The 27,481-nt window shown below is 43.1% G+C and overlaps 1 protein-coding gene across 2 annotated transcripts in view; it reads left to right on the forward strand.

Moving 5' to 3' along the window:
• Window positions 1-27,481, forward strand: part of PGPEP1 (pyroglutamyl-peptidase I) — a 45,099-nt gene that overhangs the window by 13,845 nt on the left and 3,773 nt on the right. The window contains exons 2-4 of one of the 2 annotated variants that reach the window (XM_075610823.1): window positions 3,137-3,189; window positions 23,760-23,876; window positions 25,277-25,509. In XM_075610823.1, coding sequence (XP_075466938.1) covers window positions 3,137-3,189; window positions 23,760-23,876; window positions 25,277-25,509 — 403 coding nt within the window. The remainder of the gene's footprint in view (window positions 1-3,136; window positions 3,190-23,759; window positions 23,877-25,276; window positions 25,510-27,481) is intronic. The other variant, XM_075610824.1, reaches the window with a different exon arrangement.

Raw genomic sequence — 27,481 nt, forward strand, 5'->3', positions numbered from 1 at the left:
GTCCAGAGCTGTTGGAATTGCTCTGCAAACACTTCCGCAGCTGCAGGGGCTTACACAGCGTGCCACGATGCCGCTCCGTCACGTGGTATAGCGGAGTGACGTCACAGTTCTCGTGGCAATGGAGGAATCAATAGGGAGGAAGAAGGAGAGTCCCTTACAGTCTCTTACCGGCGCAGAGATCGCTCAGTTAACACGGTGGCAGCCAATATAAGCTGATAGTGATACAAATCCAAAGGATGAATATAGGCAAAATTATGGCATTAATACATCCAACATGTTTCGTAGATCCCTGAAGAAGTAGTTAGATCTACGAAACATGTTGGATGTATTAATGCCATAATTTTGCCTATATTCATCCTTTGGATTTGCCCCAGAACCATCATAGAGGCTCCTGCAGAGACAGCTGAGTGCCAGACCGTCCTGTTTTACAGCTACAGAGTGGTAACCAGTGTGTTATGCACTAAATGCACATGTTATTTCTATCTGATGTACGCAGATTTATTACCCCTTTAACATTGTAATACATTCTATTACTTACTTCACTATTTGGCGTTGTGCGCTGTTTTCTTTTTGTTTCCTGGGTACATATATATGGATGTACACCAAATCACAGCAGTAATTAATCCAGACACACGAGCATGAATGTAAGCTGTATGAGACTCACTATAATAATATAAGCAAGGAAGTGTACTAGTGATGCTGGAGGAATAAACAGATCTCCATATATACCATAAAGGTACTGTATAAACCCCCAGTAAAACAAAGGTACATACCATAATCTGCAATCCGTGTGAGAACCTCAATAAACAGCTGCTCGGTCACTGATTAATGCGTGCGTCACGCCAAATACATGTGTAGAGAGAGTGTGGTCCCGTGGGGTCCGGTGGCGGAGCACAGCAACGCAAACAGTGGGGGCTGCAGACCAGTTGAGGATTAAAAACGATTTATTGGGTGGTCATAAGGAGTACAAAAACACTCTGACGCGTTTCAGATTAATCGTTTTTAATCCTCAACTGGTCTGCAGCCCCCACTGTTTGCGTTGCTGTGCTCCGCCACCGGAGCACACGGGACCACACTCTCTCTAACTCCATGCTATCTAATACACCGGAATGGCCACGCCACCATACATTAATAGATCCAGCAGTGCCGCTATACCATACTTCACCCCACAATGAGCAGCCACTTTACCTTTTGTTTCAACCTTGCCCCTTATTCCCTCTAGACGTAAGCTCTCGGGAGCAGTCTCCTCATTACTTTCTGCGTCTGTTTACGCTTGCCTGGCCTTATTTGTATGTAATTCTGTTTATGCAATTGATGTCACTCTGTACCGCTATTTTGCCGTGCTGCGGAATATGTTGATGCTTTACAAATAAAGTATGATATGGGCTATATCCACAAAACTGGGCTTGTGTGACTTTAGCCAATTGTATCATAATGCTGTAGCATAAGGTTGCGTTGCCTGCCAATAACATGTTAATTATGCCTTGGAGTCACTCCTATGCAGACCCTGAAATAGATGTTTAACGCAAGTTCAGAAAGATAAAAAATGCAGGTATTTTATACTTGATTAACTCATGCAGAACTGTGATGATTGGTGTAACAAGACCCAATAAATTCCGAAGCCCAATTTCCAGGACTTGAAGGGCGTAACGCCAAGTTTAGGTATGACCTAAGTAACGCAACATTAAGTCCCCACTTTAACCTTAACTGAATCGTGTCTACTAGCTATTTATTGTAATGCCTCATTTCCATATCATTATCACGAATGACCTTTCTAGTTAACGCAGTGCTCCTTACTGAAGAAAACATGACCAAGTTAAATAATGGCCCTTTGAAGATACGTGTTTAGGCTTAACATGGTGTTAAGTAACTTTTAGCTTTATGGATCCGGACTGACTTTTTTTCTTCTCTTTAATGGGACTTTTCCTCTTGTATGAGTTTAGTTTTAACAAATGCAGCAGTTTCTTGCCTTTATGGCAATGCAATTATCTAAGGTACCGATCAATCCACTGTCCCGTGATCCATCGTAGAAGATCCTACTTCTCAGGGCACGCAATATGGCTGCCTATTTCAAGAGGAAGTACTGTAGCTTCCTAAATAGTCACCATAGCAACCCAAGGCAGCGTAATACATTGAAAATGAAGTGGCATAGAGTGATTTTTATTGTATTTGTTATTTTTTTTAGAGAGAATTCACTTCTACTACACAAAGTATTTGTTAAAAAATAATAGGATTTTGAATGAAATGCTCCCAGAGGCATGCAAGGAAATGCAATGCATGTCCCACTGGCAGCAAAGGAGTGAGAGGAAGCTGGGAGGGGGAGGGAATTTAAAGAAATCATAAATCCTAGTTTACATCAGTCTATAGAAAAGCAGGTTTAACTGTGAGCTTGACAGCAAAAAAAAAGCTAAATTGTCTTTGAAATAAAATATTTCAGATTACATTTATAGAGGAGCGTTCTTTTATCTGCAATATGTTGATGGATCATGTAAACCTGTCCCATATGAGCCTTTAAGGCATTTGGGTGTGTGAAAAGCAGTCCTAAAGTCAATCTCTCAGAAGAAGCTCTAAATCATTGTGAAACCAAAAGCAGTTTCAGACTTTAATTCAATGCTGACAGAGCATAGCTAAAGGCATATCCGTGTGGCATGTTGATCCCCTTGATGTATTTGAAAGTTTCTTATATCTTTCTCCCCCCCCCCCCCTCTCCTTTTATTCAACCAAAGCTGCGTTAATTGCAACTCATACTTACAGATGAATTTACTGGTATCACTTCCTAGTTTCTACAGGGGGTTTACATTGTTGTTGCAGTTTAGGATAAAAAAAATATTATTTTTCTCTCAAAATCAGTTACCTAGATGTAACTCTGCCTCGAAGGATTTCCCTTTTTTTAAGATTTTTTTTTTCCCCGTATTTCTGATCGTTTTTTTTTTCATGCAAAAACATTTACCATTTAGTTGTTCTTCCCTTCTTTATCTCCTTATGTGCTCCAGAACGAAACGCACCCTTAATTTACCACAAAATACAAAGCAATGGTACTTTTGTGCTGATCAAGAGCAGCCGGAACCCAGAGGTTTTATAATTGTGGAATCACGATACACGTATTGTATTATAATATGGCATTCTGTTATTACAGGATTTGGTCCATTTGGAGAACATTCAGTGAATGCAAGTTGGGTGGCAGTTCAGGTAAGATTTTCCCATTATTGTCAACAGAAAGTTTTCAATGTAATCAACAGTCCTACTAACGCTCTTTTGTATAAATCCCAACCTCCCTTTTTTTGGGATAGGAACCTGATGGTCCCCGGAGCTGAAACACACTATTTGCTGCTCTGGAGACCTCCTTGTTCCTAAGATAGTAATCTGTGAATTTAGTGCATTGCAGTCCCCTCTGGGGAAGACAAAATGGCAGTTTAAATCTCCCCTCCCCCCGTCATGCTTGCCAATAGGGAGTTGTGAGTTTTGTGTTAAAATGTTGTTATAGGTTAGATCATTTATTTTCAAGTCATTGAATTGACTGATTTGATCCATGCTATATGCAATAAGAGCAATAGCCCATTTGTGTTTTAAATAACTACATATATTAAATTATAAGAGTTTGTTTGTACTAACCACACTTTGGAGATAAGATTGTGTATCTGGATATCCAACAGGAGAAACACGATAGATAAGTATAATACTTCCCAGGACATTAATTTAACGTGTTCTTCAATTGGATATAGTATGTTTATTGAATCAGAAGTAGGTAGAGATGAGGAACTGATACAATGTGTACCGTTATTTTAGAAATTGATACTATTATTACTACGGACTTCTGTGTTAGTTCGTATAGACTCGTAACAATGAATCGGGTTGAGGGTCGTGAAGCCTTTATTGATACGGTCTCACTGGTTCTATCAATTAGTACCAGGACGGAGTATATACTTTAGTTCAAACTTGTCCACTCAATGAGTTCGCACTATATGTGACATCAGGATATGCTAATTCCGTCTATGCTAATATTCTGTGGACACGTGAGAAACAACTGTCAAGATAAAGGGGAGGGACTTTGTATCTGGCGTGTGTATGTAATGCAGTATGTTGTGTACTTCACTTCTTTGACACGGAGCATCTGACAAAGGGATTAATCCCCTAAACCGTTATGCACTGAAGTGTTAATGCAAATAAAAGAATAAGAATAAATAACACTGGACTAAGTCTCTTATTTATGATGGAGTGCGGCGGAGAAAATCCCAAAAACTGTGTGTGTATATATGAAGACAGAAGCGCACAAGACAAAACGCCTTAAAATATATAGGACATTTTTAATGATGATAAAAAAAAAGTAAATATAAAGGGAATAAGGATAGTGCATTTAGGACTGAGAGTCTTCAGGTATAGCTTATCTTGAGCAGAGTCTTGATGGTTTATCTTTTAGTTCTGGATTTCTCTGGTGCTGCCTCCTAATCGCTGGAAGAGAAATCTTTTAGCCTCCATAAATATTGGCGTCCCTCTAAACAGGCTGGCATCACCTGTTAGAGCCTGATACCAGTCTGCTTCAACAATAGCGCACCTCTGCAGCGCAGTGAGGTTCCCTTACCCTCTGGGGTTGGTATCTCTCAACGCTGCTTGGTGCTGTCTGTGGTGATGCCCGATGACGTGGCTACGGAAGCCACAATGCAAAAAATTAAGTATGTTTCCTCAAAGGATCTCTCTGTAGCTCTAAGATACAGCATCATGGCGTTTCAGCTTGTCCGCAGTTCCTCATCGGATTCATCAGTAGATTCAGTTGCAATTCTTATCTTATATACTGCTTCCCAATAAACCTTTTATACAGGCATACCGCGCTTTAAGGACACTCACTTTAAGTACACTCGCGAGTAAGTACATATCGCCCAATAGTCAAACGCCAGCTCACGCATGCGCCTGTCAGCATGTCCTGAACAGCAAAGTTGTACTCCCTACCTGTACCGAAGCTGTGCGCAAGCGGGGAGACTATAGAGCCTGTTACAAATGCGTTATTTACATCAGTTATGCACGTACTGTATATGACGATTGCAGTACAGTACATGCATCGATAAGTGGAAAAAAGGAAGTGTTTCACTTTAAGTACATTTTCGCTTTACATACATGCTCCGGTCCCATTGCGTACGTTAATGCGGGTTATGCCTGTAGTATATTTACTTAAATGTGTATTGAATCCTTAACTGTTAATACAGGTCATATTGTGTTTACATATACACGAAGGAGCCATGAGCATTTAAAAAAATTAAATAAATATAACCATTATTCATAAACTATCCTACATTTAAAATGACAAAAATAATGATCTTTTATCCCATAAAAAATTGAGTTTCAATGTGTTTGTGTGTCAATCTAGCCCATACAATACGTGTACAGTAAGAGTAAATGATGACTACGAATGATTACGTTTTATTACTGTATATGTACATCCAAAATATTAGGTTAATAAAAATTGTTATATTGTGTATAAAATATAAATATTTGTAAAGCTACAATAAAGTCTATAGCAAACGACCTAGTAGAGAGAAGAGATGATGGTCCATTTAACAATTTTTTTTAACACAAAGAAGATGGATACTGACTAAGATACATAACTGAAATTTAGATGTCTACATGGAAAAATGTATAATACTAATATGACAAGAGGGATACAAATCTAAGAGAAATACTTACAAATAAGGAATTGGAATATAGCTGTAAAGGTGGGGAGTGCACTCGTAGATATCTATCTGTGGGCCAGAGTAGAGGGTAGGTCATCTAAGGCAGCGGTGCGCAAACTGGGGGGCGCGCAAGATTGTTTAGGGGGGGCGCAGGAAGCAGCGGCGATTTTGCCAGGAGCAGAGGGAAAAAAGCCGTCTGCAGCTGCAATTTTTCTTTTGGCCATTAGGTGGCGCTGTGCTGTGCTGTGCTACAGTACACAGCAGCATCTCGTTGCTTCCTGCTTCCTGCGTGTGTGACATGGGGAGAGGGGATGAGTGAGACTGGGACATGGGGGGGGGGAGTGAGACTGGGACATGGGGGGGGGGAGTGAGACTGGGACATGGGGGGGGGGGAGTGAGACTGGGACATGGGGGGGGGGGGAGTGAGACTGGGACATGGGGGGGGGGAGTGAGACTGGGACATGGGGGGGGGGAGTGAGACTGGGACATGGGGGGGGAGTGAGACTGGGACATGGGGGGGGAGTGAGACTGGGACATGGGGGGGGGGAGTGAGACTGGGACATGGGGGGGGGGGTGAGTGAGACTGGGACATGGGGGGGGGGTGTGAGTGAGACTGGGACATGGGGGGGGGGGGTGTGAGTGAGACTGGGACATGGGGGGGGGGGTGAGTGAGACTGGGACATGGGGGGGGAGTGAGACTGGCACATGGGGGGGAGTGAGACTGGCACATGGGGGGGGAGTGAGACTGGGACATGGGGGGGGAGTGAGACTGGGACATGGGGGGGGAGTGAGACTGGGACATGGGGGGGGACTGGGACATGTTGGGGGAGTGAGACTGGGACATGGGGGGGGAGTGAGACTGGGACATGGGGGGGAGTGAGACTGGGACATGGGGGGGTGGGAGAGTGAGACTGGGACATGGGGGAGTGAGTGTGAGACTGGGACATGGGGGAGTGAGTGTGAGACTGGGACATGGGGGAGTGAGTGTGAGACTGGGACATGGGGGAGTGAGTGTGAGACTGAGGCATGGGGAGGGTGTGAGTGACATGAGGGGGGTGAGAGTGTGAGATGGGGAGGGGGGTGAGAGTGAGTGTGACATGGGGAGGGGGGGTGAAAGAGCTACATGGGGATGGGGATGAGAGAGACATTGGTGGGAGGGAGGGAGACACTGGCAGGAGGGAGAGAGACACACAATGGCTGGAGGGAGAGTGTGAGAGAGACACCGGGTGGAGGGAGAAACAATAGCTGGTTGGAGAGTGCAAGAGAGACACTGGGGGAAGGGAGAGGCAATCGCTGGAAGGAGAGTGAGAGACAATGGAGGGAGGGGGACACTAGGGGGAGGGAGAAAGAAAGAGAGACACACAGGGGGAGGGAAAGAGAGTGGGGGGAGACACTGAGGGGAGGGATAGAGAGGGACTGGAGGGGGAGTGAGAAATACAGGGAGTTGGAGAGACTGGAAGAGGAGTGTGAGACTGGAAGAGGGGAGAGAGTGAGAGACAATGGGGGGAGGGAGAGAGTGAGAGACAATGGGGGGAGGGAGAAAGAGACACACACTGGGGGGAGGGAAAGAGAGTGGGGGGGGAGGGGGAGACACTGAGGGGAGGAATAGAGAGGGACTGGAGGGGGAGTGAGAAATACAGGGAGAGACTGGAAGAGGTTAGAGAGGTCCTGAGGTGTTCTAATGTGGCGGGAAGAGAGAGATTAATAATACAGCAGAAATGGGAACGCTATTAGACAAATATTATAATATTTATTTTTAAGTTATGTAATTTGTGCTATAAATACTTTTTTTGTAGACGCGTGGCGGGGGCGTTACAAAGCTGGTTCGCCCTCAATGGCTGAACCAGCTCACATGCGCTGACGTCATGTGATTTTGATTACATCAGGCAGGGGGGGCCCGAGAAATTTCATGGATGAAAAGGGGGGCTCGGCATAAAAAGTTTGCTCACCCCTGATCTAAGGTATTTAAATAGACTTCATTTAGATGATGGCTGCTAGGTTCACCTCCAAATTGAGACCATGTGGTGCTAAGGTGTAGAGTGTATTGATCAATATGTCTCGTGTCTGCAAAGCTCATTGAAACGTTCAGTGTGTGTGTGTGTGTGTGTGTGTGTGTGTGTGTGTGTGTGTGTGTGTGTGTGTGTGTGTGTGTGTGTTAAACAAACAAGATGAATGTAGAGCCAAATATTGGCGCAAATATAAACTGTGATTATATACAGTATGTTGTGCTTGCATAATGCACATCTATCAGATTTGTGTGTTTATCATACATTATATATTCAATATATAACCCCCTGGGCTTGCAAGCAGCATAGGACATTGCCCCTTTAAGAGTTGTGCTAAATAGTGGATATGTGACTGAGATCAGCCAGGGAGAGAGAGTGGAACTGTCCTGGAACAGGATTACACATTTTCTGTCTCCCTTTGCAGTTTATTGATAACTGTCTCCCTAGTTTAGCTGCATGTTTTTCTCCTGATCCAGCAGCTAACTGCCTGTGTAAATGCAACATTATTGCTACATTTGCCTTCTTACACAGCCCTTGTTGGTTGCCCTGGCAACCTTCCAATCTTCTTAGCTAGAAGGTTGGTTCAGCCCAGCTCCCCTGTCTTTCTGGCAAGTTACATTGGTCCTTAGACCTTTCCTGTCTGTCACAGTAAAATGTGCTCTTTTTCCCTTCAAGCTGACTTTGTGAGTACATGCTATCATCCATTACACCCCCTGCAAGGCCATCCTTTTTTACCGTCCCCCCATACCAAGGCACCTTCATCTAGAGAAGCACTAACTCACTACATACCACCATCTGAAAGTACCTTTTATATTTCTGTTGACTCCCCCAATAAAGTTGAAGAAAATAGAAGGACTTTGTGTGCTTCCAAAAGGGGATGAGTTAAACCACTGGAGTCATTCACATCCTACATGTGATCCTGGTTCCAGAAGAGGAACACTGAGGCTGAGGGAGGGGGCCATTTTGTGGGATTGCTGATGGGACTGGGGTGTCAGTTTATGATATGGTGAGGCTGCTGCAGAACACTCTGCAAGGGCCTGACCGATCCATGGAGTGAGGAGACTGGTGGATTTTTTGCTGGCCAGTACAAAGTACAGTGACACCTCAGGGAGCACTGCAACAGCTAAGAGGAGAAATATCAGGATTTAACAGCCAGAGGAAAGAAATCCCCCTGCATTATAATACAGGTTATGTTTTCTAATTAACTGTAAGGCTGCCACCAGGGTGATGCTGAGCGGGTGCTTGTGCTCGCCACGATGAAACACATTGCTGCAATGTGTGTGGCCAGCGTGATCGAGCACCTGTGCATGCTCGTGAGCGCACGGCGCTCAGCTGCTTGCAGAGGCAAGCAAATTTGTTTATGCCGCTCTCTGGCGCGTCACGTGAGTTGTTTACACTATGAGGGCAAACCAGCTCCGTGACATGGCCACGCCCCCACACGCGCACAACTAGCTGGCCAGGAAAAGCTAGGCCAAGCAGAGAGCATGATGTCACGGCGCTCGAGCGCCAGCGCGCTCGCCCCCTGCATGGCCACAGCCTAAGGCCTCGTCCAGGGTGGTGCTGGGCGGGCACGCTCACACTGGCCGCGATGAAACACTTTGCAGCAATGTGTGTGGTCAGCGTGAGAAAGCTCCTGCACCCGCTCGGCGCTCAAAGTAAGCAAATTTGAATTTGCTGCTCGCAAGCGCATCACGTGAGCGGTTCGCCCAATGAAGGCGAACCAGCTCCGTAACTTCGTGGCCACGACCCCCAGGCGAGTGCGCGCCTAGCCGACCCCGAATCACCTGGCCGAGCAGGGCACAGTGCACGAGCGCCAGCGCGCCCGTTCCCTGCCTGGCCGAGGCCTAAGAAGTAGCAGCCTGTATCTGTTTGAATCCAGAGCTCCAACGAAAGGTTATGGTACAAATACCCTGTCTGATCAACAGGGTATGTGAACTAATATGCAGTGACTGTAAGATATATAAAAACAGATGCGCAGCGTTAGGGATTAAGCAGGATTGCAGAAATAATGTGTGGTTATGTGGTAGCCCTGTGTATGTATCCCTGTTCCAAGTTATAGATAAAGAAATATAACGTTTATCATAATTCCTTACAGTTTTTTTGTCTAATCACTCCTGCTTCCCACTCTGTGTACCACCCACTATGAGTTAAACCCCAAATTGCAGGACTCGGGCCCCCACATCATTGACAGGTTCTATATTCTGAGGTAAAGAGGGGTTACAAATAGATTAGAAAAGGGTCAATGTGCAATGTTCTCATAGAACCATGATTTTGAAATAGTTCCAGATGAAAACTGAGACTTAGGCTGCGCTTATAGTGCCGGCAACGCGACGTTGCCTGAAAACAAAAGCATTGCCGCCATCGCAAGCGCTTATAGTAAACGCGACGGCGGCGACCAAACATTTGTAAGCCGATTTTTTTTAAATTTGATTTTTTTCAGAGGCTGTCGCCATATGTGACAGCCTCTGAACCAATCAATGGCCAGGTCGCCACATGACAGCCTCTGAACCAATCAATGGCTAGGTCGCCGAAAGTTAAATTATAACTTTCGCGGACAGCGACGGGTGACGTCACCCGTCGCTCGGCCTAAGGCAGCTTCTTGTCGGATGAACCACATCCAAAACCATCCTACCAAACAAAAATAAGATGCTCGTGCTTCCATAGTGTAATGTACAAACCATTTTAATAAAATGCCGAAGGTAAAAGAAGTGCACTCGCAAGGAAAGAGTAGTAAAACGCATTGAGATAATCTGTCACCAGCTGACGTGTGACGATATCCACACAGTAACGAAGAGCTGCTTAGTTCTATAATTGATAAGTCTTTCTTCCAAATAGTTGTTGTCAGTATTTAGTGTCTTTAGTAGCAAACAGCTCACCGGAGTTTCATGGCAGGAGTAAGCAGAAGCTATATGAACTATATGAGAGAGAGGCCACGCTTATAGTGCCGGCGACATTACCCGAAAATAAATGCATAGTCGCCTCTGCGTACGCTTATAGTAAGTGCAGTGGCGACGCGATTTTTGGAAGCCGGGAATATTTGATTATTCAGGGACTGTCGCCTCTTGACCGCCCCTGTACCAATCAAAGGCCTGGTAGCCCGCGACGCCCCCGCATAGCGAAATACAACTTTCGCTAGCGCGACAGGTGACATCACGCGTCGCCATCGCGGGCACTATACGCACGCCCCTAATGTTTTAGACCTATAATTCTTGCTTACATGTGAGGGTAACTTACTGCCTTTCACACGTTCTCTGGATATATCTGCTATTTCATTATGAAAAGCTCTCAACTCTCATCTGTTGGTGCAGAAGCAGTCTATACGTTGTACTGTTTTTTAAATTACCTGCTATTTTGAATTGTATATCGAGAGATTGTTTTCAGTGCTTTTCCTAGAGCTTATAGCATGACTTTTTTACTTGCCTCACCAGAGTTTCAGCCTTGTGTATCCGTCAATGTGTCTCTGGCCACGTGGTGACGCCATCAATATGCCCGATGCATATTGTCACTGGAACGTGACTTAATCGGGTGGCTCTTAATGTCCACATAATGGTCTTAAATAGTCTGTGGTAACGAAGAGGAATTACCCCCCACCCTCCCTCTAACAGTCAATCAATACAATTTCACCAGCAACAAAGGAAAGGGTTCTTTACAGTAAGGGCAGTTAAAATGTGGAATTCATTACCCATGGAGACTGTGATGGCAGATACAATAGATTTGTTCAAAAAAAGGTTGGACATCTTTTTAGATGGGAAAGGTATACAGGGATATACCAAATAAGTATACATGGGAAGGATGTTGATCCAGGGATTAATCCGATTTGACAATTCTTGGAGTCAGGAAGGAATTAATTTTTCCCCTTAATGGGTTTTTTTGTTTGCCTTCCTCTGGATCAATAAGTAAGTATAGATATAGGATAAAGTATCTGTTGTCTTAAATTTAGCATAGGTTGAACTTGATGGACGTACGTCTTTTTTCAACCTCATCTACAATGTAACTATGTAACTATCTTGTGCCGACCAGTAGTATAAAACAAATGGACAATTGATGCAAATGTGTGCAGAATATTCAAATAACATTGTGTGTGTGTGTGTGTGTGTGTGTGTGTGTTGTATACATATTCAATTTGAGACTTCTTTATGTGAGCAGAGAAGTAGTTAAAACTGCTAAGTGCAGGCATTGAGGCAGTTGGGAAATGCCGATCTGCTATAAAGCTGCTACTTCCGGGGCAGAGAGATATTGTAATTTTTGATATTTTTCATTATGGGCATACACCTAACAGGGATGAGAAAATATATTGTTTGTTTTTACTTTGGCACAGCGTGTATGTAATTTATGTCTATGACTAGCAAGATGCAGAAGGAGAGGGGCTGGTTTTGTGGGTTCTTTCCAACAGGCTAGAAAAGGTCAAGCAAAGGCACATTTGTACAATTATTGGTTTGGGTCCATGGATCTGGGGCTGTCAAATTTAACACTGATCGTTTTAGAGACATTTTACATACTTATATGCCAGTCGTTTTCAGCTGTTACAGGACTGTGGAACTCTTTAAAGAATGTATTGTGACTCCATGTACAGGCAGTCCTCGGTTATCCAACACAATGCGTTACTCAAAATGGCGTTGTAAAGCGAAACACGTTTTCGCATAGGAACACTGTTTAAATGAAAGGTTCCGTTCCTGAAGGCATTTTTAACACTAAAATACACCAAATATTTTATGCAGGCAATAAGATATGCAGCACACACATAAATTATATAGTGTATATACTGTATTATATATATATATAATAAATAATATATTATATAGTATAATATTATATAGTATAATATTATATATATATACGCTCTTACGACGCTTTGCAACAATGTTTATGTGAATGTGTATATATATACACACATACACAACGTTGCAAAGCGTCGTAAGAGCGTTGGATAAGCCATTTTGGCGTTGTAAAAATGAATATAGGTATGCATTGCATAGCGTTGGATAAGCCATTCGTTGTAAAGCGAAGCGTTTTAAAACGAGGACTGCCTGTACCTAAAACTGACCACTATATAAATATTTCTCTAACTGGCCAGCACTATATAAATAAAAATACAATGCAGTATTGGGAAGAAAATAGCCACAGGTTTAAATACATAAGTAAATGAAAATGCAGGGTAAACAGGTTAATCTACGGATTCTCACTTTGAATGGAATTACATACAGGTTTTTCAATGTTTGAACATTTAAATTAAACATATATCTTTAAAAGGACAAACTTATCCGGTCTTTCTTTGTTTTACGCTTCATCATTCTGGTCAACAAGTCGCTCTGAGCAAATAGCCCCTTGGTCCCTCAGCCTTAAGCTTAAAATCTTTCTCTAATAAGAAAAAGCTGATATCTTATCCCTTTTCAAGATAGGTTCTTTGTTTTTCTTGGTCTTGCTCTTTGTGGATTGGTAATATGATTCAAATACTATAATGTGCATGTTATGTTACAATGGCTTCAGTAGCCTTTCGGTTAAAGATGCAAAGAAATTAATTACATTAGTTTACACACACACACGAAATTGAAAACAAGTTGACAATGCAGTTTTTACATGTTTCATTGGAAATTAAGAAGAATTTTCTTTTCATTATTGGCTGGGGGAGTGTTAGTCAATGAAGTGTTTACTAAACCTCTAGCTCAACTTGTACCTGTTGAGAGATTATAAAGATAAGGAAGATGGAAAGAGGGGCGGGTTGCTTGTGCAAACTCCCGTTTAGCACTTGTGTTTTGTCCCAGGCTCCCTGTGGCTTGGTGAGTTAAAACAGGCAGCTATACTCATCTCCTTTTCCAGCACAGAGTCCTTCTTGAGTTTCTGAAACTTTATTGAAGTACAGACAGATAACAAAAAGAGACCTGGGGGTAGCAGAAGGGGAAGGTAAAAAGACAAAGCTGTCTCTGGGGAATCCGTGAGGGATGAACTGCTCACAATGGCTGCTGGCTTTAAAAGCAAGGGGCTATGACCCGACATGCAGGAAATAGGGCAGGGTCAAACCACGAGCCAGGGGTCCTGGATTGTACCAAATCAGAGGGGCTAGAAGTTACACAATCTAATATTAAACAGTAACTGCAGCCATAGGCCAAAGGAAAAACCCACACGGGGACAGAACAATGTGCTATGAGACAAAATCGAGAGCGTGTCAACCCCTACCCAACCTCCCCACTAACATCTCCACTCACCTAAAAATAATTTAAAATAATGTTTTAAATTTACTTTGTAAACAGGGTATGTGTTTTAAAGGGGGGAAAAAGGCCAATTTCCCAAATATAACACCATACATATCACTGCCATTGGTTCATTTTGGTCTTTTAGAGGGACTGCACACGTAGTTTAAATCTGGGTGACCAACACCTTTTTCAATTACAAAAAGGTCCCTTTGTGTGATGTCGCTGTTAAACAGGACTTACACAGTGCCCATTCCCTTCATAGGGTTGGTCCTTGGGCGGATCAATGTAAATGATGGAATTCAACATTGTTTCTTCTTGCTATAAGAGATATACAGGTTAAGCTAAGTGGAGAAAAAAAAATATTTCGTTGGAGTAGATTTGAAGGTGAAATATTATTTTTCTAATAAAATGTATTGTACAACTTTGTATTTATATACTGTATACATATGTATATGTAATGGTACTAGGCACACTTCCAAAATATAAGCAATTCGCATGTTGTGTGGCGTGTGCAAACTTCCCACCTGCGCCCCCCTGTCTGTGCTGCCGCCCTATTGTCTCCTATGGAAACGAGGCATCATTGACGCCGCCGGAGACAAAGTAAGTGAAGTTGCAGAGGCCTCACGCGATCCCCCGGCATTTAATTTAAACGCCTTGGGGAAGAGCGCGTGGCCACTGCAACCGCCACGCACCACTGTGCTAGCATACAATTAATAGATAACCATATACATTATCCAACACACAAACCATAATTCTCATCGCAGGATCGGACCAGAAGAAGAATGCAGCATGTGCAGGTAAATGGCCTATGTGGATGGTCTTCTAAATACATTATTTCCTGCCATTTACCTGTGTGGTGCTTTTCTTTCTCCTGTCCGATTGTGTGTTCAATATAGTAAGGCACTCCTAATGCGTTGAAACCAAGGTGGCATGGAGGCAAGTGTTTCTGTACAACATCAATAAGGAAATCCAGCACACTTGGAATTTTCTTAAACGTGTGTTTATTGACGTGATCAATGTTTTTAGGCCAAGGGGGCGCACACTTTTTTCCCTGCGGCCCCCTGCCGGCGGTCACTTCACCCCCGCGTCCCCCTCACCCCCACTTACCTTGTCACATGACCTCGTGGCGTCATTTGCTGCCGCGTTGCCATGGCGACGTGTGTGGAGCCAAGGTAAGTAAAGGTTTACAGAGGCCCTGCAGCTCCCCCGGCACTTCATTTAAGTGCCTTCGGAAAGCGCGCGGGGCTTATGTAAACCGGACGCCCCCCGCAGGTAGTCTCGCGCCCCCCAGTTTGCGCACCGCTGTTTTAGGCAAGACAAAGGTCCCAATGGTGACGAAACATCGATCACTTCGATAACCTCACGTTTAAGAAAAATGTGCGTGTGCCCACAAATTGCCTCCATTTATTTATTTTAATCCTGGACATGCACTTTCTAAAAATTCTCCAATTTTAGAGAAATTTGATATGAAAACACTTTTTGCCATGCAAGAAAATTGTTATGATTTTGTAAAGGGGGAAAAGTTATTGGCCAGTCTTCACTACAGCATTGTAATCTTGCCTTCATTACCCACTCTCAGCCTATCATGAGATATTAATCATCTTAATCAATTTGATGCTTTAGGGGTTAATGTAGCTACAGTTTGATTTTAAAAAAAAATACAAATATTGGGTTTATGAAAGGTCAAGACTTTTTTTTTTTTTTCCCCTTGGTCTCTGCTGATCTTCACAAAGCAGCTTAATTGGGGGACGTATCACTGATGGCCCACTAAAAGTGGAGTGTCGTTTAGAAGGCAATAAACGATAGCCAGGTACTGCTCTGTGAGCCTCAAAGAAAACGAAACATTCTTGAATGATTACTTGTGCACCCAGAGTTAACACACTGGTCACTCATTAGTTGGGGGACCTTAAAATGAGAATATCATGTGGCATTTACTCTGCATAATAATAGGTATATATTTGTAATTGTGGAAAAAAGACAAATCAAACCGTACCCCACACTACATGGGTTGAAGGTGCCAAGGACAGATATCCATTTGTCACTCAAATATAGGAGCAAGACTATCATAATTAGCCTCGTTACGTCTGTCATCGCCTGAATCTATTAATATAACTCACGTGTGTCTTAGAGAAATGAAGTTATGAACGTTTATATATTGAGTTAAGATTTTAAGCGCCTTTTTAGAGCAGGGTTTTTTTTCACTGTCGTAAAATTGTCAACCTAGCAGCTGATTTACGACGGGAGTGGGCTTATGTTGTTTCAATGGAGAAAAAATATTGTATAAATCTTAGTAAGGTATTATGAAAATCAGAATTCAACGGAGGTGTGTTTTGGACCAAACACTTGAATTTTCATATTACTACGCCAGTGACCTCTCTGGGGGGGGGGGGGGGGGGGGGAACCTATGACATGGTAACGTACTGTATAGGGATTTCTGTTTATCCAATTATTTATTTTAAGAAACTGTTCTGCATTTACTGTAATTTTATACTCTTGTAATTATCTTTTTCTGTAATCTGAAACACTGTACTTTTATATATTTAACCATTCTTTAATAAGTCATTCTTTGGGGCTCTGAATGAACTGTTGTATGCTCTGGAGAGAGTATTTACATTTTCTGACACATTTTGCTACAACAGATTTTTGTGGGTTAAGTGCATAGTTTTTATATATATATATATATATATATATATATATATACATATATACATATATACATATATACATATATACATATACATATACATATACATATACACTAAACCGGGACCTCAGACCCTGGCAGATATATTAATTTATATATTTTGCTTGATTTCTTGGGTGGTGGAAGTGTATATTGCAGTTGCGTAAGGGGTTAATAGTAACTCATTGAAAGTACTTTGCGGAGGAGAGGTGAGTTGGCTAGAGTAGACGTATGTATTAACTCTGCTTACATTTCTAAGTCGCGTGCTCACTAGTGTGCTTTTCGTGTCAGATGGCATAAGGGTACGAATTGAGGGGTGATATTGTTAATTTGAGGGACAGTTGCGAAGATGAAATGGACCAGCTTTGCGAGCCGTGTATTAACCCTTGTCCCGTATGCAGGTCTTGTGCTCACAGGTGTGCCTTACATGACACCGCACATTCCATTTACAGAGGAATCATAGGGCGATCATGTAAGCTGATGAGGTCAAGGCGGCTTAGACCTTCTGTTTTGGTGAGGCTAACCGAACTGTATTCCATCAATCCTGCTTTAATAATAGTTTCTAAATATATTGCTGTTGGTGTACACAAAGCTGTACATAGAATTGTGCAGGCACTGTGGGTCTCTGCCCCAAAAAGCTTACAATCTAATTTTGATGCCTAGGACACAAGGTTGGTTGTAACTTGCACTCCAAGGTCACAAGGTAAGCTGACACGGATTCGAAATGGGTTAACCCAGGGGGGGGTGGGGCGCAAACTTTTTTTCCCTGCGCCCCCCGTGCCGGCGGTTCCCCTCTCTCCTCGCCACCCCCAGTTACCTCGGCTCCGGCGGCATGACGTCACATTGCCATGGCAACGCGTCTAAGAAGCCGCCGGAGCCAAGGTAAGTCTGGTTTACAGAGACCTTGCCGCTAAGGGCCTTCGGGAAGCGTGCGGGGTCCTCTGTAAACCCTGCACCCCTCGTAGTCAGTCTCGCGCCCCCCCTAGGGGTCGCACCCCCTACTTTGCGCACCCCTGGGTTAACCTACTCCAAAGACTGTGTTCTTATCCTTAGTTTACTGTTTCAGCCCTACCCCATGTGTTGCTGGCACCTCTTGCATTGGCGGTGGGAGGTTGAAACAATTAGATCCTTATACGTAGGAGATGCCTTAACCCAAGTTTTGTGTCTCTAGAGCACGGGTGGCCAACTCCAGTCCTCAAGGGCCACCAACAGGTCAAGTTTTAAGGATATCCCTGCTTCAGCACAGGTGGCTGTCATTATGACTGAGCCACCAGTGCTGAAGCAGGGATATCCTTAAAATCTGGCCTGTTGGTGGCCCTTGAGGACTGGAGTTGGCCACACCAAAAGGTCCTCTATCTAGAATAGGGGTGGAGTGGGCATAGCTAAGAGAATATAGAGAAACATAGTATTCTTATACAGTGCATAGATTGGCTCCTTCCTTCCTCAACCCGGAAAATGCAATGCTACATTTTGAGTTTCATATTTTTAATGGACAGGCTAGTTAAGATGAATGTTGTATCTGCTGTCAATCCCCCACGTATCGGGTTATTTTTATCCCTCGCTGTTCAGAAAAGAAAAGCTTGTGCAGTTTATTGACATTACCACTTGATCTGTATGGCAACTATCTAAGAGAAAGCAGTCATATGAACCCTCTGTTACAGTTCAGCAAGAGGAAGGCACAGGATAAAATAACTGCCTGTTAACAAGTACATCCTGGATATTGCACACGATGCAATTTTTCTCCCACAGTCTAAGAAGGGTTGACATTGATTTGATTTACAATATGCAATATCGGGTTCTCAAACTGATGACCAGCGGTGGACCTTGAAGATTTAACTGGCGAGCCCCAAAACCGGTCAATATTAACTTTCAGGAGTCTTCTCTCACAGTCTGCATTTTGCTTATCTGAAAATGAGCTTTTTTTTTTAAATTAAATGTACTACACCTGTACAAGGATGAGCAACTCACGGGCTCCTGGTCACCTAAAATCCCTCCCCCTCCCCCCTGCCTGTGCTCTGCGCACTGATGAACATCAATCACAGCTGCACCTCACAGCTAAACCAGCAATATCAATGCTGGATCTGGTAGGCTGGGACCACCATGCAGTCCAGTGAGAGAAGCAGGAAGGGGGATCGGATAGCAGGAGGAAGAGGTGTTTTGAGTGCTGGGGGTGGAGCAACTCGGGGGGGATAGAGTTAGATGGAGCACTTTAGTACTCTGCCCCCCCTCCCCTACTCTCTATGCACACTGGAAGGGGAGGAGAAGAAAGTGTGGCACAGATGCATGGTGACACTGAGCGGTCGACGGGTAAGGAGGGGTAGCCAGAACGTCCTGTCCGCGTGCCTAACCATTGCGGGCCACCCATATATAATTCTGTTGTTGAACAGGGCTGGTCCTCCAAATGATTCATCACATTGAAGTGGTCAGAGATGTAGAAAAGTTTCCGAACCAGTGTGCTAGATGGCTCTGCGCTTCCACTTTATTAAACTGCATATAATATGTTGCTACGTGTAATTGCATCTTTAAAGGCCTCTACACCCCAATTTAGAAGTACTTTCAATATTTTGATGAAATAAGGTACAAATCTTGCGTGTTTTAATATACAAAGAGGTTTAGATAGCAATAAAATAACGCGGCTAAATCATTCCAATTAATGGACTTTGTTTCCCTCTGTGTGCCGCCATGTTGGTATTCTGCATCTCTGCTCTCCAGCTGTCATCTCCGGTTATCTCATTTATAACGCTGCTTATGAGAGGGACTATTTGGTAATGGCAGCAAGAGGATGGTTTGGAAGGAGTGATTTTAAATATGACGTTTTTATTGAGACTAGGCTTTTAATAGCTGCGGTGTATTTTCAGTTTTGTATCTGTTTGTTGCATTGGAACTACATTGTTATATTGTATTTTTATAACCTCTCTGAAGTTCAATTAAGTAATATTGATGAGTTTGATACCTGGAACTCCCTGTACCATAAACGATATAACCAAAGTAAAAACATGGCGGCAGCTCCCTGCTTTTTTTTTCATACTACTCTTAATCTTTTTTTAAAAAAAATAAAGGGGACACAATGGTGAGGGGCTTTATGGAGGATGGATGTCTGAATAGCAGTAAGGGAGTCTCCAGGTAAGTTAATTAATTATGAAAGTGTCCCAATTGCAAATGTTGCATAATCAGATTTATTAAATTGTTTTCAGCGGGATTATTTTATTTGATGTTGGTTTTGCTCCAGTTAGGCTTTGATAAATTAGGGCCCTTTTAATAGACTCTGGTCCAGATTTAGTAAACTGGGCTAAACCTCAACATATCTTGAGGTCCCATGAACAGCACAGATCTGTTTCAGAATGGCACAGCTGTGTGGTGGGGGCTTGTTGTAAAGGAACCATTATGTCAAGCTTTCAGGCAGGTCATTTGATAGAGTTGTGTGGGAGACAGACATGTCTGAGTTAATTCCCAGAGTGCGTGATGCGCATATCAATGGGGGCTGCAAAACCAGTTAACCCTTTCAGTGTGCTGAAGGGATTACATTTGTTAGAGATCCATCAACTCCGAGCTCCAGCTTTGTGAAAAATAAATATGGCAGCATCAATAGTTATCCGTGTCAACCGTCACACGCGCAAACTTTTTTTGCTGCGCCCCCTCTGCCTGTTCTACTTCGGTGGTACGCCCCACCGCTTACTTCGCGCAGCGTATGTGACGTTACGTGACCTGCAATGTCATTTGACGTGGGTCACGTCACATGACCACGCGGCATTATTTGTTGCCATGGACACGAGTCCTGACACCGGCAGAGTGAAGGTAAATTTAGAGTTGCAGGGGCCTCACGCGATCCCCCACCATTTAATTAAAATGCCTTGGGGGAAGAGCATGGGGCCCCTGCAAAGCCGTGCCCCCCCAGAAAAATCTCTGCGCCCCCCAGTTTGCGCACTGCTGATCTAGCCTAACAATTTCCTGTTTGTGATCATTTGTTGCCAATATTCCCAGCAGTTTGAACTGTAAAGTAACAATAGATAATGTTACTTTAGTATTCAAAGAATACATTGTAGCTGCTGAGTTACACTGACTGAAGGATTGATTTGAAACTGAAAGGCAGCGATGTAGTCAACCCTGGGAAGTAGGATTTTGCTGATTGATCACGGGAGAACAGATCAACTGGCAGCTTAGGTAATTCGTTTTCAATATAGGTAATCAAAGACTGCATATATTAAAAAGAAAAAAACTGCTTAGTTTGCCTCTTTAAAAACTTATCATTCCATTTTTTTGTCAGGATTTTTTGCAGTCTTCAAACCGTATTACAAAACTGAACAAAGAAAAAGCATTCATCTAGGTAACACCATCTGTATCATTTTTAACAAATACCCGTTTCTCTTTGTAAGTGGGAGTTTGCCTAGAAGGGCTGAGCAGCTAAATGGGGTGAAGGTCAAAGTTGTTCCTTGATATCTTAAAAGGATAATAGCTGTCAGGATGTCTAGACAGATCTGATAGGTTTATTATAGACCAGACAAAGATGCCTATTGTCCAGAGGTCAGGGAATCTGTCACGCATGTTCTTTCCATATCAGCAATACACACAAGGCAGCAAACATTATGCCTTGTAGTGTGCCAAAAACACCCTGCTGCTTCTGAACGGCTGATTCTGTATATTGGGGTCAGTCACACTTTGGAACCATGTGAACCAATGATATGTTGAAAGGCACTGTTCCCCCTGCATATTTATTTTTTTATTAAAGATTTCCAACTGTTTTTTTTTTCCCTGGAAAAGGAGCTCCAAAACCAAAGTTAATATGGCTGTTCTCCAAACCCACTTTGTGACATCACTGGACTTCAAAGAAACCTTATCAGAGGAGGTTATGATAACCATCTCTTTCATAAGTCTCTTTGAAGTCTGCATAGAAAACAGTGGTTTGTGCTTCCTGATGGGGCAAGTGAGAATAGCCAGCAGGAATTGTCATGCGAACATGCTACTGACGACTGGGCATTTTTAGAGAATAAAAATCAGAGGAAAAATAGCAATGTAGTGGTTGGATTATTTTTGCCTTCACTGGGATAAACCTAGGTGGCTGGTGCTGTTTTTAATCCAGCCAGAATGCTATTGTCCATTATTATTATTTATTTATTTTAAAGATGTTTTCCTAATTTCTTTTGTGAAAGTTTCTCCAGGCATATTTCTACCATTGTGACCGATTATTTCTAAGGAACCCGATTACATTGATGAATAGTTTTCCACTTTCATAATCCAAATAAGGAATTTATTTAATGAGCCTAGAAGCCATTGACTTAAATATTGAATACGCCTCAAAATCTGATTATAAAATGTAAAAAAAAAAATATATGTTTTGGTGGTTCAAATGAATCACTGTGTCAGGCCTAAAATTCTTCCTGATACGGTGACAATCCTCAAATGACAAATACATAAATAAATGGTCTAGAAGTCAGTTGATTGAGATTTATGTGTTTTTTTTATTTTGGGTGGTGGGAGAATTTGGGTAGCACCTTTAACCACTTCACTGCCAGAGAGGCAAAGCGGTTAAAATAGTTGAGCACGATTTAAAGCACTTAATGCATGGAAAGTCTGTATAATGGTAAAACACATTAAATTGCCTAAATCTAAAATAAACATATGTAGTTTATGTATGCTGATTACACAGTACAACGCAAATTGCTAGGTTTTCTTTAGAGACTGGTTAAGTTTTTACTATTTAACCATGCCTACGGCCAGGTCCATAGTGCCTTCGCCCGTGCGGAGGTGTGCGCGGCCGTGACGTCATCCGCTTGAAGCGGGTGTGTTTTTTGTCCATGGTACGTGCGCCATCCGTGTGCGTGTCTAGGGGTGTGACGTCACTGAGCTGGTTCGCCCTCATTGAACGAACCGCTCATGTGACCGGCCTGTCGCGCCAAGAAATCAGTTTCAACTGATTTCTTGCGCAACGCGCGGCCGCCGCATGGACGCGAACACTGCCTTACAACAGTCTGTCGCTCCGCACAGCCTTCGATACCATGGCCCCAGCCTAAGAACTCTATGATGTCCTAGTAACACACAGCATTTTATTTCCAGAGAAGTGGAACAATAGCACAAACTCCTAAAGATCTAGGGTAGGAATGGCCAACTCCAGACCTCAAGGGCCACCAGCAGGTCAGGTTTTAAGGATATCCCTGCTTCAGCACAGGTGACTCGGTCATTATGACTGAGCCACTGATTGAGCCACATGTGCTGAAGTGGGGATATCCTTAAAACCTGACCTGTTGATGGCCCTTGAGGACTGGAGTTAGTTGGCCACACCTGATTTTAGGACTATATTTTACTAGACCGTGATGCTCCATAAGACACCTTATGGATCATACACCTGAATTGTCCATGAGGGGTTTTCCATGGGCCAGGTGGCTTATGGAGTAGCACCACTTAGAACTAATGGCCCTTCTTGATCAAAAAATGCAGTCCTTTAAAAAATATATTTTTGCAGAAAATAGAACTTTTTTTAAATATAAAAATTTGCGTCTTGTCCTTACACGTCTGATGAAGCATATAATCGCTTCTAATACTTTACATATAAAACAGAAGCTGTATTAAGTGGTCAAAATCCTACAAACACAAGCCGATATGTCTTTAGGGCTATATAAAATGGAAAGAAGTCTGTAGCTGTGTGGTGAAAGGATATATCAACGATGTATATTTTAAACCGGAGCTGAGGAAGTTGTAACTCTCACTGGATTGAACAGCAAACAAACTTATTATAAACCTTTCAATAATCTTGCCTGTAATAAACAGGAAATCCTTTCTTAGCATGCCTCTTTTTTGTGACCAATGTCCATCTCTGTGTGACCATTATTTCCCTGTCCCTTTAGACATTGAGATGTAGATTAGAAACCATTTGGGACAGTGCCAGAAAAATGTCTCAAAATAAGTATTCAGGGTCTTAAATGATCCTTTCATCAGGTCATTTGACCTCCTGAAACCCTTTTTTTAATTTATTTTGTAGTAAAGTAAAATTCCACTGAGTATGTTTGTTTAATACATTAGTGAGAGGTGTCTTTGAATGTGAAAGCTGTATCATGTAGTACATTGGCTTGTTATTTGCAATGTTTTGCAGGGTTTAATAGCAGACATGACATTTAAAAAAAAAGTAATTTTTGTTTAAAGCACGTTGTGTTCTTTACTAAATTTGAACTGGAGTTATTTTCTTGTAACAAGGTTTTTTTTTTTTTTTCTTTCTTTCTTTTAGGAATTTGAAAGGTTAGGGCTGGGAAATGGAGTGGACCTACATGTTTACGAAGTTCCTGTTGAATACCAAGCCGTTCAAAGGTTAATCCCGGGATTATGGAAGAAGCACCGGCCACAGGTGAGTTTTGCCTGATAACTGCGGTTCACCCAGCACTACACAATTATCTATGCAAAGAAAGATGACCATTTGCAGGTAACTGTGCTGTGTTATTTTTACACAAGAAGCAAATAAGTGAAACGTTTACTTGAAGGGGAAGTGTACCCAATTTATTACATTTATCTGGCAAGGCTAAAGCATCCCAATAGGTATAACTGGAAGAGAGATACAAAGGTGGAGGGTGGCAGGCTCATGGGAAATGTAAGGAAGTATTACTTGATGCAAAGGGTGGTTGGTCTCTTAAATAGCCTCCCAACAGAGGTGGTAATGGCTAATACACAGTAAGGGAGTTAAAATGCTTTAGGCTATCAAAGAAAATAACAGATCCTGTGTTCCTACCAATTTTGGCTGAAAAATATTAGTGGCATGTTTACATTTAGAACTCAAGTCTGTGTGACAAAGGAGTCCATATATGGAAGGCCAATCCTTTTACCAGCAGCGTACTTCATAAAGAGAGGAGCACCGTGTGTGCGTGCGTGCCAGGGATTAAAGAAGGTCCTGGTTTTACAACAGGGAAATGGCCAGACTAGATTGACCAAGTGCTTCTGATTTATCGTCAAATTCCAGGTTTCTATGTAAATCAATTACAGTACATTGATTTGGTTGTTTAAAAAAATAACCATAATTTGTTACCTGCTATCTGGTACTGTCCATTCAGCTATGCTTGCCATTTGTGTAATGCTCAAAGAACTAGATTGGTCATCACTTGAGTCTAGGCACAAAGTTCATCTTTCCTGTCTTGCCTTCAAATACTTTCTGGGCAAGCTACCCATCTACCTGAACAAGCTCCTCACCCCTACCACATGCAGCACTTATCTGAGATCTGACTCCAAAAGACTGTTCATGGTCCCAAGGCTTAACAAAGTATCCGGCCGCTCCTCCTTCTCTTACCGTGCACCCCAAAACTGGAACAACCTACCGGAGACTCTCACATCCACCACCAGTTTAAGTTCTTTCAAAACTAAGGCTGTCTCACATTTTAATCTGGTCTGTAACTGTTACATACGCCTATAATATACCTCTCCTCTAGCTGTGCGTGCAATGTATTGTATATAATGTATACCGTGTTCATTTATGTAACTGTATTTGTCATTAACTATGTCCAGGACATACTTGAAAACGAGAGGTAACTCAATGTATTACTTCCTGGTAAAACATTTGATAAATAAAATAAATAAATAATATGTATTGTAATGGTATATATTGGATACTGCGTTTATGACTGCAATAATAATCCCCAGTTTCCATAGGATTTCTATGGCAGTATTGGTGCAGAATATCACAACATGCAGTTTATCCCACCACAATGGGCACAATGAAGCCTGCTACATCTGAATTGTGGTTTTTGTTTTTTCTCCCAGTTGACTGTTCACGTAGGAGTCTCCGGAATGGCTTCGACTGTAACGCTAGAGAAATGTGGCCACAACGTAGGTTACAAAGGCCTGGACAACTGCCAGTTCTGCCCTGACACACAGTGCTGCGTCGAAGGAGGCCCTGAATGCTTAGACTCCATTATCGACATGGACGTGGTCTGCAAAAGAGTCACAGCAGCAGGATTGGACGTTCTGTTCACTGTGTCTACTGATGCGGGCAGGTATGTTTCCACAGATACAAGCCTTTAGATACACGTGTTCTCAAACAATGGTTCCTGTATCATCAGCTGTGCCTGAGGAGTTGCGTGGTAGCCTCTACAGCTTCTTAACTGTACGAGTTGGCATGGCAGTGGCCCCTTTATGGTGTGTGTGTGTGTGTGTGTGTGTGTGTGTGTGTGTGTGTGTGTGTGTGTGTGTGTGTGTGTGTGTGTGTGTGTGTGTGTTAAACTTTAACCTACAGCTGAGATGGGAAAGAAAAAAAATTGCGCTGAATTTTCTCATGTGAACTGTTGTGCGTGCGCACCTGTTGCACACGATTTGTGCCGTGTCTGAACACAATAACATTATGTGCAAGTCAGCATGAGGGCAGGATTGACCACGTGAAGACCTGGAAAACTATTTATATAGGGATGGCAAATGCTGGGTTTTCTTCAATCAGCGGCTGTGAACGACTATGCAGTCTACATCCACGAAGGCAGGAGGGTGCGAGATTTTCTGGGGGGTGCGCGGCGCTTAGAGGCATCTTTTTCCGAGATGCTACAGGTAGAAGAATGCAGTAAGGCCTTTGTAGCAGCCGGAACAGCATGTAGAACATTAGTTGCAATAACATAGATGGCTAGAGCAATGGAACTATGGAAGGCTAATGTAGAGGAAGCATTACTGAAAGGGTTTGAGATCATCTATAGTTGGTGCCCTTGCAAAAGTGAATTTGGTCATAGATTACATTTTAGATGCATCCCTAGATTCGGTAAGATCGCAGTGAGGAGGAACAACCTTTGTGAGATAAGAGACTTGACACCATTATTGAAAGCATAAGGAGGGAGTGTTTTCTTCTCATGACAGCAGAATAAGGTGTTTTTATGGTTGCACGCTGCAAGGAGAGTGTCCAGTGATGACAGGCAAGCTTCCTGCTGCAGGGATGAAACCTTTTTTCAGGGTTGATGTTGAGATGCCCTGTTCAGAGTTTGAAACAAGTGGGCATGAAATGAGGAGAGCAATCTTCGACAATCTAAGGCCCTCGGGCATGGTCAGCGCTTAGGCGCTGAGGCGCGCTGCTGCTCGGCAGTGAGCCCATGCAGCCGCAATGAGAGCGGCTTTAGCAGGGGCTCGCGCACGCTTCCGCACACTTGCGGAAGCGTGTGTCTTAACAAATCTTTCGTTTCTGAGCTCGCCGGAGCGCAGGGCCGGTCACGTGAGCGTTTGCCCAATGAGGGCGAACCAACTCCGTGATGTCACAGCCCCCCCCCCCCCTCCCCGACACGCCCCCGGACGGCACGCGGTCTAAGGCCAGGGAAAGCAGCCGCTTTCCCTCAGCCTCCGCACAGCTGAAGTCTCTATGGCCTCAGCCTAATAAGCACACGGAAAAAGCAGATAAACTAATATCTGTCCCAAGAGACTCAGACGGTAGGAGAAGATGGGAAATGTTAAAGGGATGTACTTTGGAACGAGACTGGTTATATTTAACAACTAACTTAAATGCACAGGATGAGGGGCCTAATGGGATATGTTTGTAGCCCATGGGTACTGACCCAAAAAGGTGAGGATAGAGGGGTTGTTGCGTACAGTAAAGGCGGTATAGGAAAAGCTAAGGAAAGCCATGAAACATACATTCGGACAATCTGAATGTGGTCTGTCCAATCAAAAAGCATGGAGACACTAGAAGTTGGACTCTCCTAGGAGAAGTTGTGCCACTTGGGCAGAGAAAATGTTAGAAGATATATCGACAATACATGTTTCCGGAAAGTTCAATGTGAATGCAGATTTCTTGAGCAGGAATGGTATACGGATCAGATGGAATGCTTCCTAAATAATAATAAGGATCTAAGATGAAGATGGGGTGTTCCGAAGAGCACCTCAATAGCCTTCGCTGAAAACTGGATAAAACGCTGTTGAACAGAAGTGTGCCAAAGGCCTTGTATTTAGTTGCACTCTGTGAGATGGGATATCCAACTGGCCTATGTGTTTCCATCTGTT

Source organism: Ascaphus truei, chromosome 8 (genome assembly GCF_040206685.1).
Source record: "Ascaphus truei isolate aAscTru1 chromosome 8, aAscTru1.hap1, whole genome shotgun sequence".
Taxonomy (NCBI): Eukaryota; Metazoa; Chordata; class Amphibia; order Anura; family Ascaphidae; genus Ascaphus; species Ascaphus truei.